This window comes from Alexandromys fortis, unplaced genomic scaffold, assembly GCF_014885135.2.
Source record: "Alexandromys fortis isolate MF-2015 unplaced genomic scaffold, M_Fortis_MF-2015_v1.1 scaffold_36, whole genome shotgun sequence".
NCBI lineage: Eukaryota > Metazoa > Chordata > Mammalia > Rodentia > Cricetidae > Alexandromys > Alexandromys fortis.
The window spans coordinates 7,553,088-7,566,955 of NW_026067915.1; the positions used below are offsets into that span (position 1 = coordinate 7,553,088).

At 42.4% G+C, this 13,868-nt stretch overlaps 1 protein-coding gene across 1 annotated transcript in view; it reads right to left on the minus strand.

The window, feature by feature from the left end:
* Positions 1–13,868, minus strand: part of Rad54l2 (RAD54 like 2) — a 92,326-nt gene that overhangs the window by 54,819 nt on the left and 23,639 nt on the right. Inside the window, exon 2 of the mRNA XM_050139676.1 lies at positions 2,730–2,919. Within this exon, the coding sequence (XP_049995633.1) occupies positions 2,730–2,865 (136 nt within the window). The 5' untranslated portion in view covers positions 2,866–2,919. The remainder of the gene's footprint in view (positions 1–2,729; positions 2,920–13,868) is intronic.

The window sequence follows — 13,868 nt, forward strand, 5'->3', positions numbered from 1 at the left end:
AAGAGGAGAGGGAGGGAGGGAGGGAGGGAGGGAGGGAGGGAGGGAGGGAGGGAGGGAGGGAGGGAGGGAGGGAGGGAGGGAGGGGGAGAAGGAGGAAGGGAGGGAGGGAGGGAGGGAAGGAAGGAAGAAGGGAGGGAAGGGGGGGAGGGAGGGAGGGAGGGAGGGAGGGAGGGAAGGAGGGAGGGAGGGAGGGAAGGAGGGAGAGAGGGAGAGAGGGAGGGAAGGAGGGAGAGAAGGAAGGAAGAAGGGAGGGAAGGAGGGAAGGAAGGAGGGAAGGAGGGAGGGGAGAACCTTGCAATATACCATGAAGCTAGTAGGGAAAACAATGTGTGTATATGCATGGCACTATTAGCAGCATCTGAAGTCCATCCATCTAAACTTGACAGGATTTCTAAGGATAATTAAAAATATCAGGAACGCAGATGATGAAAATCAGAAAATGATGCAGATAACTAGGGATTCTAAGGTTAAATTGGAGCAAAAGATTTGGACTGTATAAAGAAGGGAAAATGGATTCTGAACCATACAGCAGGAATTAGGACAGATGAGAATTAGGTTGGGAAAATGTAACTGGTGCAGAAAGAGGATTCATGATCCTAGAATCTGAATGACAGAGCACACTTCCCTAGACACCTTCAAAACCTAGTGAAGGTTGAATGTACCATTCAGTTTCATGAAGTAGTGAATTAGTAATCACCAAAAGCTCTTCCTCCATGGGTGTTACAGGCCACAAAAGGCCAGAAATAATTGAGAAGGCCTAGGACTGGCTAGATAACCTAACCTTAGACAACAATTTGTGGAAGGCTAGAAAAGATGAGTCAGTGCTTGCTTATCAAGCATGAGGAGTTGAATTTGAAGCCCAGGACCACACCTGGCAATATTCACCTGTAATCTCAGGGTAGGGGAGGCAGAGACAGTAGGATCCTAGGGCTTATGGGCCAGTTTGTCTGGCTCAATCAATGAGAGATCTGTCTCAGAAAGATGGTGGAGAGAACTAAAGATACCCAATGTCAACTTCTAGCTTCCATGTGCACACACGAGTACACACAAACACACACATACAGATGTACACGCACATTGAAAAAGTTTCACCAGCTGTTGTGGTGCTACACACCTTTAATTCCATTCAGGAGGCGAGCCTGGTCTACAGAGTGAGTTCTAGAACTGCAAAGGTTATATATCTTAAAGAATGAATAAAAAAGTCCTGTTATTCCATGTACTTGGGAGAATTTAAGTTTAAGGTCTGCCTGGGCTATAGACCAAGTACTGTGCGAGCCTAGCAACTTAATGAGACCTTGTCTGGAAACATAAAATACAGAAAATGGTAGGAATAATATAGCTCAGTGATTGAGTACTTTCTACCAGGCACAATTGGGTTCAATTTTCAGTGCCACAAAAGAAAAGGAAAGAAAAGTTTCTATGCTATTTCAAAAATTAGATGTTAGCTTGGTGCACCTGAGGATTGCCAGTTTGAGGCCAGCCTGAGCTAAAAAGTAAGACTGTAAGAGAGAGAGAGAGAGAGAGAGAGAGAGAGAGAGAGAGAGAGAGAGAGAGAGAGAGAGAGAGAGAGAAAAGAGTCAAAGGAAGCAGGGAACTAGGGAACTTAACAACAGGAGGAATCTAGAGGGAGCCTATCAGCTTTGGAGATGAAGTCATCTTTTAATTGAAGCAATTTACAGTTGCAAGTGACCAGTGCTGCAGATGATCAACCTTCTGGGGATGTCAATCTATTCTGAGAATCTCTATCCTGACAATTTCCTTCATGTACGAACATGCAAGTAGAATTTTAATTGTGGTTTCAGGTCATCAGTGGTTATCACTATACCTAAGAGTTCACACTTCAGGTTGCAGACTCATACAAGAACTCTACCATGACTCCTCCATCACTTGGGCAAGTATCTAAAATCTCGGGATTTGAGTCTACCTTTCTGTCAAGATGGGCAGTGATAGCACACACCTTTAATCCCAGCACTTGGGAGCCAGAGGCAGGTGGATCTCTGTGATTTCGAGGCCAGCCTGGTCTACATAGTAAGTTCTGGGACAGCCAAGGCTACACAGAGAAATCCTGCCTCAAAAAACAAACAACAACAACAACAACAACAAAACCCAAAACAAATAAAAAAACAAAACAAACAAAAATGACAAACTAAATTCTCATCTTTCCACCATTAAATAAGGTTTTCTTTGAAGAAAAATCATCCATTTCCTGAGAATGAATACAGAAGTTCTGTGGCTGGGATCTTAGCCATGTCTTCTAGAACCAAGGCATAATAGCATATTCCTACAATCTCAGCACTTGGAAGACTGAGACAAGAAGATTACAGTAAATTCATGGTTAGCCTGGCTTACAGTGAGTTCCAGGCCAGCCTCAGCTATACAGAGCAAGATCCTGTTTCAATAGCTCCCACTCTCTCCCTGCCCAAAAAAAAAAAAAAAAGAAGAAGAAGAAAAAAAAAACCCAACCAACTAGAAATACCACATTCTCCCATTAAAAATGTCACAGAAGCCAGGCAGTGGTGGCACACGCCTTAATCCCAGCACTTGGGAGGCAGAGGCAGGTGGATCTCTGTGAGTTCAAGGCCATCCTCGTCTATAAGTGCTAGCTCCAGGACAGGCTCCAAAAAGCTACAGAGAAACCCTGTCTCGAAAAACCAAAAAAAAAAAAAAAAAAAAAAAAAAAAGTCACAGAAAAGGGTATGGTAGTCCTTGTTATCAATAGAGGTACTCACCATCCAGCAGGTCTTCCTCGTCATCCCTGTCATGCTCCTCCACTGCCACTTCCTCCTCCTCCTCCTCTTCCGCATCCTCCAGCTCCACGTCCGGGTCCAGGTCTGGATCGCTCCCTGAGGCAGATTCGTCTGACATGGCTCCCAGAAGTCCTCAGTGGGCATTACCGACTCATGGTTCACTGTAGGGGTCCTAAGAGGAGAACAAGAGGCATCAATCAATCACAAGGTCTCATTCATAAGTACAAATCATCCCAAAGAAAAGACACTGAGGGTGAATTCCCCTAGGCTTGTTAAAGCAAGGCAAACTAACCAAATCTGAATCCGAATCTTCTCTATGAGTATATTTTGATACTCATAGATACATATATAGATATGTAGATATTTATACATATATAGATACTTGATACATATTTTGCTGCGTTTGCCCAGTTCAAGCACATCAGGGGCTGCTTTGACAAGAAAGTAACAGTCACAAAATAAAAACTGAATGTCTTAGAATTCCCTTGATCACTCCTTCCTTTTACCCCTTTCAGTTTCCCGAAAACCGTCTCCTGTGCTTACACCTGCACATCTACACATACACGTGTATTTATTTCTAATCCCAGGCACTACTCTAGGTACAGCAGGAGGAAAAAGAATATAGGGAGTGTGCAGAGCAGGGGTGTGCCAGAAGGAGCTGTTACTTTACACTGGGTGTCAAGGGAGTTCTCACTAAGCAGAGACTAAAGGATTCACAGAAGCCACGCAGACACCTGGAAGAGTGTATTTCAGGCAGAGTGAGCATCAGAGGCCAAACCCTGAATCAAAGGAATTGGGTATTCTTAGAGGATAAGGAAAGGGCCCTGTATGGAATAGGGCAGGACACAGCCACGCCAGCACACGAAAGACATTTGACTCTTCAACTGAATCAAGATCTGGACCTAGTGAGAAGTTGACTGTTCATACTGTCACTTTACCCAAGCTTGTAGGAAGCCTCATGTGTAAGGTCTCAGGGGCTGTGCCCGCTCTTAGGCTCTTCTCTATATATTGGCCTAGTTTCAACCACATCTTTCAAAATCTTTGCAAAGTGCCCTCAACTTCTGGAATCACACTTCTCTTCTGAATTCCATTAGCCATACTAAACACTGTGAGCCTCCACTGAAGGGTTCACACAGGCTACCTCATGACGCACAGTAAACCTCCAGGCAGGCATGCAAATGGGTCCATGGGAACCATCTATATTGTGGGCATTCATCTGTCCACACTCCCTGCCTCACTGTCAGTCTGCTATATCATATACATACAGCTGACCTATTTATTCCTCTCTTCTCCACTTCCCTCTCCAGCCCGTACCAGTCTCCCATAACTTTGTCTTTAATTATAGAGGGTATCTCCTCCTCCTCCTCCTCCTCCTCCTCCTCCTCCTCCTCCTCCTCCTCCTCCTCCTCCTCCTCTTCCCCATGTTTTCGTTTCACTTTGTTTTTTGTTTTTCGAGACGGGTTTCTCTGTGTAGTCCTGGCTGTCCTGGAACAGGATGGCTTCAAACTCACAGAGATCCACCTACCTCTGCCTCTGGAATGATGGGATTAAAGGCGTGCTCCACTACTGCCCGGCTTCTCTTCCTTTTTTGTTTAGGGTGGCTAGTGGCTTTTTAGAATTAGGGTCTCTGGTAGCACAGGCTGGCCTTCAACTGGCTATATAGCCAAAGCTATCCTTGAACTCCAGATCCTCACTTCTTCACTTCCCAAATCCAAGGATTATAAGGATGAACCACCACAAATGGCTTTAGAGAAAATTTCTAATTAGTAAGCATCTTTAGGTACCCAGATGCCTGTTATTCTAGGAAGTAAGATTTATACACTAGAGTAACAATCACAGTAACAAGGAATAGGCTTCTACACATCCTCAGTTAACAAACCTGCTTCAAAACCTCAGTTTAAAAGAAAAAGAAAAGGCTGGGTGTGTTAGTGCATGCCTTTTATCCCAGCACTCATGCAAAGGCAGGTGTACCTAGGCAAGTTCCAGGAAAGCCTGGAATAGAGTGACTATCTAAATACAAAAACAAAAACAAAACACCACAACCTCAGCCCTCAAGGTCCTGACAGAAACAATATTCTACCCGACAAACGCTCTTAGACATGAGACACCAATCCAGACCTACTTAGATCATTTTCAAACAGAAGACTGCCAGCCATAATGGCATATAACTGCAATCCTGGCAGAGACAGGGGATCACTGCAAATTTGAGCCCAGCTGATCTACATAACAAGTTCCAGAAAAGTAAAAGTTATGTGGCAAGACCCTGTGTCACCACTGTCATTATCCTCGTCATCACCAGCAACAGAACAGCAACAGCAAAAGAACAGAGGATACTTTAAAACAGAGCCAAGGTGGAGGAGCAGAGAGGAAAGATGGATAACAAGTATCACAGTTCAGTAGGCTAATTAAAGTTCACAATTCAGCATAGGTTTTATTTAAAAAAAAAAAAAAAAAGTAAGTAAAGGAATTTCAAAGGTTCCCAATACAAAAGAGATAATTTTTAAAGAATGGGAAAAGCTAACTCCCATATTTGATCATCACATATTGTATAATACATCAAATTATCACATTGCCCATAAGTATGTACAATTATTATGTGTGGCTCTTTTTTTTTTTTTTTTTTTTTTGGTTTTTTGAGACAGGGTTTCTCTGTGGCTTTGGAGCCTGTCCTGGAACTAGCTCTGTAGACCAGGCTGGTCTCGAACTCAAAGAGATCCGCCTGCCTCTGCCTCCCGAGTGCTGGGATTAAAGGCGTGCGCCACCATCGCCCAGCTATGTGTGGCTCTTTTAAAATTAAAAATGGTACTCAGACCATCAGATAGATGAATAAAAAGTGACTGAATTCTCAGAGAATACCAAGTTTTTCTTTTATCTATTCTTCCATAGCCCACTAAATTTATGTTAGTGATAACACGATAAACATTATTCTTCTGTCTCTTCTTCCTAAATTCTGGTATTACTCCTGTCTAGTAGAAGGGTTTCTTTCACTTAAAGACAGGATCATGCCGGGCCGTGGTGGCGCACACCTTTAATCCCAGGGATCTCTGTGAGTTTGAGGCCAGCCTGGTCTACAGAGTGAGTTCCAGAACAGCCATGGCTACATAGTGAGACACTGTCTCAAAACAAAATCTTAATACATATATACACATTAAAACACCAGGTCAGCCAGGCATATATCTCACACTCATAACCTCTGCTCTTGGCAGGCTGACACAGGAAGATGGCTTAGAATACACATGAGTTTGAAGCCAGCCTAAGTTATGGAGGAAGTCTCTGTCTTAAAAACCTCCTCAACCCCCTGTGACTCCAGTTTCAGGAGGTCTAACGCTATCTTTTGGCTTTCATGGGCATCCTACATGCATATGGTGCACATAGATACACACAGGCCAGGTAATAATTCCCATATGTTGTGGAATATTAGTGTATAATGTGTTACATTTGTTTATGCTGTAGAACATTTGTTTAATGGTGCAAAGATGTGCTGCATTCTTTTATGTTGCATTTGTTTAACTCTGTGAAGCTGTGCTACTGTGCCTGTCTAAACCACCTGATTGGTCTAATAAAGAGCTAAATGGCCAATAGCAAGGCAGGAGAAAGGATAGGAGGGGCTGACAGGCAAAGAGACTAAATAGAAGGAGAAAAAGAGGGACTGGGAAAGCAAGAAAGACCAAGGAGCAAGAAAATCAGGACACTAGGGGCCAGTCGCCCAGCCAGACAGCCAGTCACAAAGTTAGAGTGAAAGTAAGATACAGAAGTAGAAAAGAAAAAAGGCCAGAGGCAAAAGAAAGATGGGATAATTTAAATAAAAAAAAAAAGCTGGCTAGAAAAAAGCCAAGCTAGCCAGGCGGTGGTGACACACGCCTTTAATCCCAGCACTTGGGAGGCAGAGGCAGGCAGATCTCTGTGAGTTCGAGGCCAGCCTGGTCTACAAGAGCCAGTTCCAGGACAGGAACCAAAAGCTACGGAGAAACCCTGTCTGGGGGGGAGGACGAAAAAAGCCAAGCTAAGGCCAGGCATTTATATGAAAAAATAAGCCTCCGTGTGATTTATTTGGGAGCTGGGTGGCGGACCCCCCAAAGAACAAAGAGTTAAGAAAAAATTACCAACTACACCCATAAAATAAAATAAATCTAAAAATGGCTGTCAATAGGGAGTCTATACAAATCCTTTAGTAACAAATGAAAATCATTGATTTCTGATTGATGCTAATCACATAAAACATTAATTAAAAATTATTGTATGGATATATGTGAGTCTGGATGTACGTATGCGCACTACTTGAGTGCTTGGTTACAAAAGAAGCCAGATGAGGGTGTTGGATGCCCTGGAACTGAAGCTACAGATATGTGAGCTGCAATATGAGCTTTGAGAACTAACTAAACTCGGGTCCTCTACAAGAACAGCAAATGCTTTTAACAACTAAGCCATCTTTCCAGGCCCTTCATAAATTTTTCTATTTGCTTTTTGTTTTGTTTGTTTTTTGGGACTAGGTTTCTCTCTGCAGCCCTGGCTGTCCCAAAACTCACTCTGTAGACCAGGCTGTCCTAGAACTCACAGAGATCCGCCCACCTCTTCCCTCCCAAGTGCTAGGATTAAAGGCATGTGTCACTACCATCCAGCTTTATAATTTCTTTAAACAGTCTCACTGTGCTGCCCTGAAGCTCCTGAAACTTACTTTATAGACCAGCCTGGCTTTGAACTCAGATCACTTGGTCTGCCTTCCAAGTGCTGGGATTAAAGGCAGGTGTCACCATACAATCCCCCCACCTCCCTGCCCAGAATAATTATTTTTAATAATCACTACATCTATATAGTATACAAGTTGTTTCTGTTAATATTTTTTTATTGTGATACAGTTTCAAGTACTCCAGGCTAATCTCAGGATTACTATATAGCTGAGGATGGCCTTGAATTACTGATTCTCTTGCCCCTACGTCCTAAAAGCTGGGAATACAGACATGTGCCACCATTCCAGCTAAATTGTTATATACTGCTTAATTTTTGTCTTCTTAGTTGATCTACCACACATTTTTTTCTTCAAATTTGTTTTAAGACAGGGTATCACTCTGTAGTCCAGCATAGCCTACAATTCACTATGTACCCCATTCTATCCTTAAATTTACAGCAATCCTCCTGCTTCAGCCTCCAGACTCCCAAGTGCTGGGATTAAAGGAGTAAGTTCTATTCAAACATAAACCCTTTCCTCCCAAAGGAAAGGGACTTGTATGTCAAGAGAAAGTCAAGATCGGAATGCATTGTTGAAAGACAAGAGTCCAGGGACTAACTGCAAACACATCACCATGTGTGGCAAAGACTCCCTCAAGAACTATTTCAAATTAGAGGAAACAAGTACAGTATGGAATCTAGGGTTAGATACTGGACCTAGAAGAAATAGTTATAAAATATCAATATGGAGGCTTTTGAGATGGCTCAGTAGGTAAAAGCAATTGTTTTACAAGTCTTAACACCTGAGTTCCATCCCTACAACCTATAAATAAAGAGTCAGATGTGGTGGTGCACATCGTAATCTAGCACTCCTCAGTGAGATGGGAAAAAGAGACAGGAGAATCACCTAGAAGCTTGGTGGCCAGCTAGCTAGGCTACAGAAGACAATGAGACCCCACCTCAACAAGGTAGGGGAACCAACTCCCAGAAATTGTCTTCTGACTTCTACATATGTGTTGTGATATGTGTGTGTGCGCACACACACACACACCTAACAAGCTTTTTAAAGCATCAGTATAGGGGAAACTAAAGCAACTAAAAGCTGTGAGTTAGTTAACAGCATTATTTCAATAGTAAACTTCTGGACTTTTGGGAATAGACCTCAATAAAACAGTGACCTTAAAGCTGAGTGATGTTCACACACCTTTAATCACCAGTGCAGGGGAGGCAAAAGTTGGTGAATCTCTGAGTTCAAGGCTAGTCTTATCTACAGAGCAAGTTCAAGGACCTCCAGAGCTACTCGGGGAAACCCAGTCTCAAGAGAAACCAAAACAAAAAAACAAACCTTAGGAAACAAGGGATAGGAGTAGTTAGTAGTAAAACAAACAGCCCCCACTCCTTTTTTAAGACAGGTTCTCACTATATAGCCCAGGCTGATCTCAAGCTGGCAATCCTCCTGCCTCAGTGCCCCAAGTGCTAAAATTATCACCTACCACAAGCAAAACAATATCTCAAAGAAATTGAATATTGTGATTCACAGCTGCAGTCCCAGCACTCAGGAGGCTAAGACAAGTGAACTGCTACTCTGATGCTAGATTAAGCTAGTCAGGAAGTTTCAGGCCAGCAAGACCCTGTCTCAAAAACAAATCAACAAAAAAAATTGAAAATAAAGGCAGTAAGGAAGTATTTTTCTGTTCCTAGTTTTCTATAGGTTTAAACAGTTAAACAAGCATAAATATATCTTATTTCAAGGTACATATCTGAAATATCATCTAGTCTCCATTGTTGAGTATAACAATCGGAAGCACTTCCTTTCCTTCAGACTTTCATGACTTGGGTGTTAAAAGGGTTAATTAAGTCTCCCGGTGTCCCCAAACATGAACAGGCTATCCTCTGGCTAAGAGATGGGTCTATTTCTCTTCCCCCGAGCCCAGCAGGAATTAGACAAGAGTCTCACTTGGGCTGTCTCCGAAAGGCTCTAGGCAGGATCATCAACATAAACAAATGGCTTCCCACAAGCAGACAGAAATTGGATTTATCAGCTTCCTCTCTTCTTTGTATAGATGTGACCCAGATCTAAGTAGTCTTCTAAGGAGACTTACATAATTTACCTAGATTACAAAATTCCACTATTATTTTATGGCCAAAGTTTATTCTAACCCATGCTCTCCTTTGCTCTCCTACATCCATTAACCTATTCTCTCTCTTCTCCCTTCTTAATGCCTACCCCCAGCAACATACAACCAAAATTACATACACCTGCCCTGTAAGCCTATCTCTGATCTAATAATAGACATAAATACTGAAGAAAGCAGTGAGAGACTATCTATAAAATGTTTGAAAGAAAATGACTTTGCCTAATGGTAACATAACAAAGAAGGAAGAAGGCTGTGGGAAAGTACTGCAGGATGAACAAAACCTACTCTGTAAATTTCAGAAGTAAAAGGAGCTGCAGACTCAGTTTGGAGACAGGCCACAGGTCTAGTGTCTAGCTCAGTGGATAAAAGGCTAACTAAGCCCAACAGCCTGACTTTGATGCTTGGGATTCACATTGCCGAAAGAGATAACTAACTCCCACAAGTTGTCTTCCAACCTTCACTAACAGGCACACACACTTGGGTATGCACATACTAAATAAATAAATAATGTGATCCTTTAAAAAAAAAGTTTCTTTTAAAGAGTCATTCATTGCCAGGTGTTGGGACAAACACCTTTAATCTCAGCACTCAGGAGGCAGAGGCAGGTAGATCTTTGTGGCTCGAGGCCAGCCTGATCTAAATAGCTCCAGGATAGTAAGAGCTACACAAGAAGACCCTGTATCAGAGAGAGATGCAGTGCGGGGAATGCTGTGGGATAATGCTCTTGTACACTGTAAAGATTTGTCACTTGTATTGGCTTAATAAAACGCCGACTGGTCAGTAGCCAGGCAGGAAATATAGGCAGGGTAAAGGAGAATTCTGAGAAGAGGAAAGGCAGAGACACAGTCGCCAGCCAGAGGCAGAGGAAGCAAAATGAGAATGCCTTACTGAGAAAAGGTACCAAAACATGTGGCTAAACACAGATAAGAATTATGGGTAAATTTAAGTTGTAAGAGCTAGTTAGTAACAAGCCTGAGCAATAGGCCAACCAGTTTATAATTAATATAAACCTCTGTGTGTTTGAGACTGAACAGCTGCAGGGCTGGGCGGGACAGAAATTTACAGGGAAATTTATCAAAAAATCACCTTTTGTATGTAGCCACATAGCAAGCCATGTGAATCCCATCTCTCTTTGGGTAGAGAACATAGAGATAAAGTCAAACGTAATTGGGTCAAATGAGAAGAATAAAGTTCAAAACAGTTCACAAAAGACAGTTGTAAGAACAAAGAACAAAAGTTGAAATAAAATATTTTGAGGTATTACACATATTGGTTTTTCAAGACAGAGTTTCTCTGTGTAACAGCCCTAGCTGCCCTAGAACTAGCTCTGTAGACCAGGCTGACCTTGAACTCACAGAAATTTCCGTGCCTCTGCCTCCCAAGAGCTGGGACCACTGCCTGGCTTAGAAAATATTTTGAAGAAAAGGGTATCTGGTAGCTGGGGCTAGAAATGTAGCTAAATTGGCAAAATGCTGGCTTAGCACATACAAAGCTCTGGGTTTAATCTTAGCACCACATAAAACAGGGGACAGTAGCACACACCTGCAGGTCATCTTCAGCAACAGAGAATTAAAGGCCATCCTATGCTACATGAAAGCCTGCCTCAAAAAAATAAAAACTAAAAATCTTGGTACTAACTGTAAACTTGACCAAAAAAATTGAATGATTGAGTCACTTCCCTGAAAAAAAAAAACAAAACAAAACAAAACAAAAACAGACATGTTGTCAAACTGCTTCTAAATATTTATATTTATAGCCATAAAAAAAGTGCTTCTCTCAGGCTTTGCAGTAGGCATCAGGCAATGCAGAGGCCAACACCTGGCCAACACTGAAAAGGTGAATGTTGAATGCTCAGCTCTAAAAAGAATATCTGTCACCCTCTCCAAGGCTCAGAGGGCACAAGAAGAAACAGAAATATGTGAGCTGGAGAGGAGAGCTGTGCAATGCTGGCTTCTGGAAATGCCCTGACCACCGCACTCAGGAACCCACAGCAACTGTGGCCACCTGCACAAGACGAGGGCCTGTCAACACTCCATCACAAATAAGAAAGGAGATCAGGAGGCCCCACTCTCCCTGGGAAGCTACTGGCAGGCAGTTAATGGTTTTTGGGAAGGAGGGATCGTTTTCTTCAGTGGTCTAACCACTGGTGAGGTGCCCATGCTCCAGCAAATAACCTCAACCAATGCTCATGTAAGCAATCCTAACCCACCAAATCACAAAATCCAAAGAAAACAATCATGAAATACGAGCAGGGGAGGGGGGGGGCAGCTGGAATAGGGAAGGGAGAAGAGAGGGCATGGGGCATGAATATGATCAAAATACATTGTATTAAAAAGGGGGATAACATGGGATCAGTCAGTACTGTACTTGTCTGTCACACAAGCGCCAGAGACTGCAGTCTGACCCCTAGCACCCTCATAAAAAGCCAGGTGCAGAAGTACACACCTGTAATCCCAGTACTGGGGAAGTGGAGACAAGACAATCTCTAGAGATTGCTTGGCAGCCAATCTAGCCAAATGGTCAGGCTCCAGTTTCATTGAGAAACTATGTCAATATCTAAGATGAAAAAGAAACTGATTGAGGGAGACACCCAATGTCTATCTCCGTCACACGCACTGACGACCCCACATACATTAATACACATGAACCCATGCAACACATACACACCAAAAGAAAAAGAAAGGACGAAGGCCAAGTGGCTGACAGTTATTTTGGAAAAAGAATGATGAAAAGGAAAGAAAAAAAAGGCTAGCAATTTATTCAGTTCAAGCCTAAGTTCTTTTTGTTTAAAGATTGTGTCGGGCACTAGGAGATAGGTACAGATACTTGCTTGTAGAACAAGAAGCAAAGAATCTGCGTCTCCAAAGCAGAAGGAATGAACAAAAATGTCACTGGGGCCAGTAAAGCAGCCAACATCATTATAATAAACATCACATCTAATCATAATATAAAATCATATCCTTAACAAAAAAATGAAAGACAATACTATTGCTTCACTAGGGGACTTACAATTGACTCTCTTCCTTCTTAGACTAAACACCTGCCCAAATGTGCTCACACTCTCATCTGGTGCCTGGTACCCAAGGATACACATCCATCCTCGTACGGTTTAAAACGCCACCTAGCAGGGCATGATGGCACAAAGCTGCAATCTGAGCACTTAGGAGGCTAAGGCAGTAGAATCAAATTTAAGTTTAGCCTAGACTCCATAGCAAGACCTTTAAAAAAAAAATAGATGTAGTTCCTCGATACAGTGTGTGCCCTCTGAAGCCCTAGATTCAACTCCTAGCCTACCACAGTAACATCTGGTTGAGAGTAAAGGCACATGCCTACAATTCTAGCATGGGGATGACTGAAACAGGAGGATGGACAGCCTAAGATACACAAAAAGACTATGTCAAGTAAAACAGCAACAACACAGAAAGAGTACCCTGAAGCTTCATTGTGAATTGAATTGAAACCTTGTAATTAAATCCCAAACTTATCAGTGTTCACTATACCAGCCTACGACAATTAGCAACATATATATGACAGTGTTCACTATACCAGCCTACGACAATTAGCAACATATATATGACAACAGTCCAGGGGCTGGAGAGATGGCTGGGTAGTTAACAACACTGACTGCTCTTCCAGAGGACTGGGTTTCAGCTCCCATGATCCACGTGGCAGCTCACAACTATCTGTAACTCCAATTCCAGGGGACCTGACACCCATGGCAAAAGATCAATGCACATTAAAAAGGAAAAAAGTAAAACTTCCCTTCCCAAAAAGCAATAACTATAGCTATTTAAGATTNTATATATATATATATAAAATCACACACACAGAGACAGATAGATATAGATATATGATTTAGAAAGATGTTCAGGGAGCTGGAGAGGTGGCTCAATGTTTAAGAGCACTGGATGCTCTTCTAGAGGAGCTGGGTTCAATTCCTAGTACCTATGTGGCAGCTAACTACCATCTGTAACTCTAGTTTCAGGTAGAAACCTCCATACCAGTGCACATGAAATAAAGTTAAAAGTAATTTAAAAAAAAAGATGCTTTAAAAAAAAAAAAAGACAATGAAGTTTAAGAATCAAGAGTAAGGCCAGAGAGATGGCTCAGTGAGTGAAGGCACCTGCCACCATGCTTGAAGACCTGAGTTTGACCCCCAAGACCCAAACAGTAGGAAAGAGCCAACTTCTAACTGGCCTTCTGACTTCCACATGTATGTAGGCACACATGCACCCACAAACAACCACACATACAATTTAATTTTTTAAAGTCAAGAGTATAAATGAAACACTAGATACAACTTCCAAATCCTAAAGAC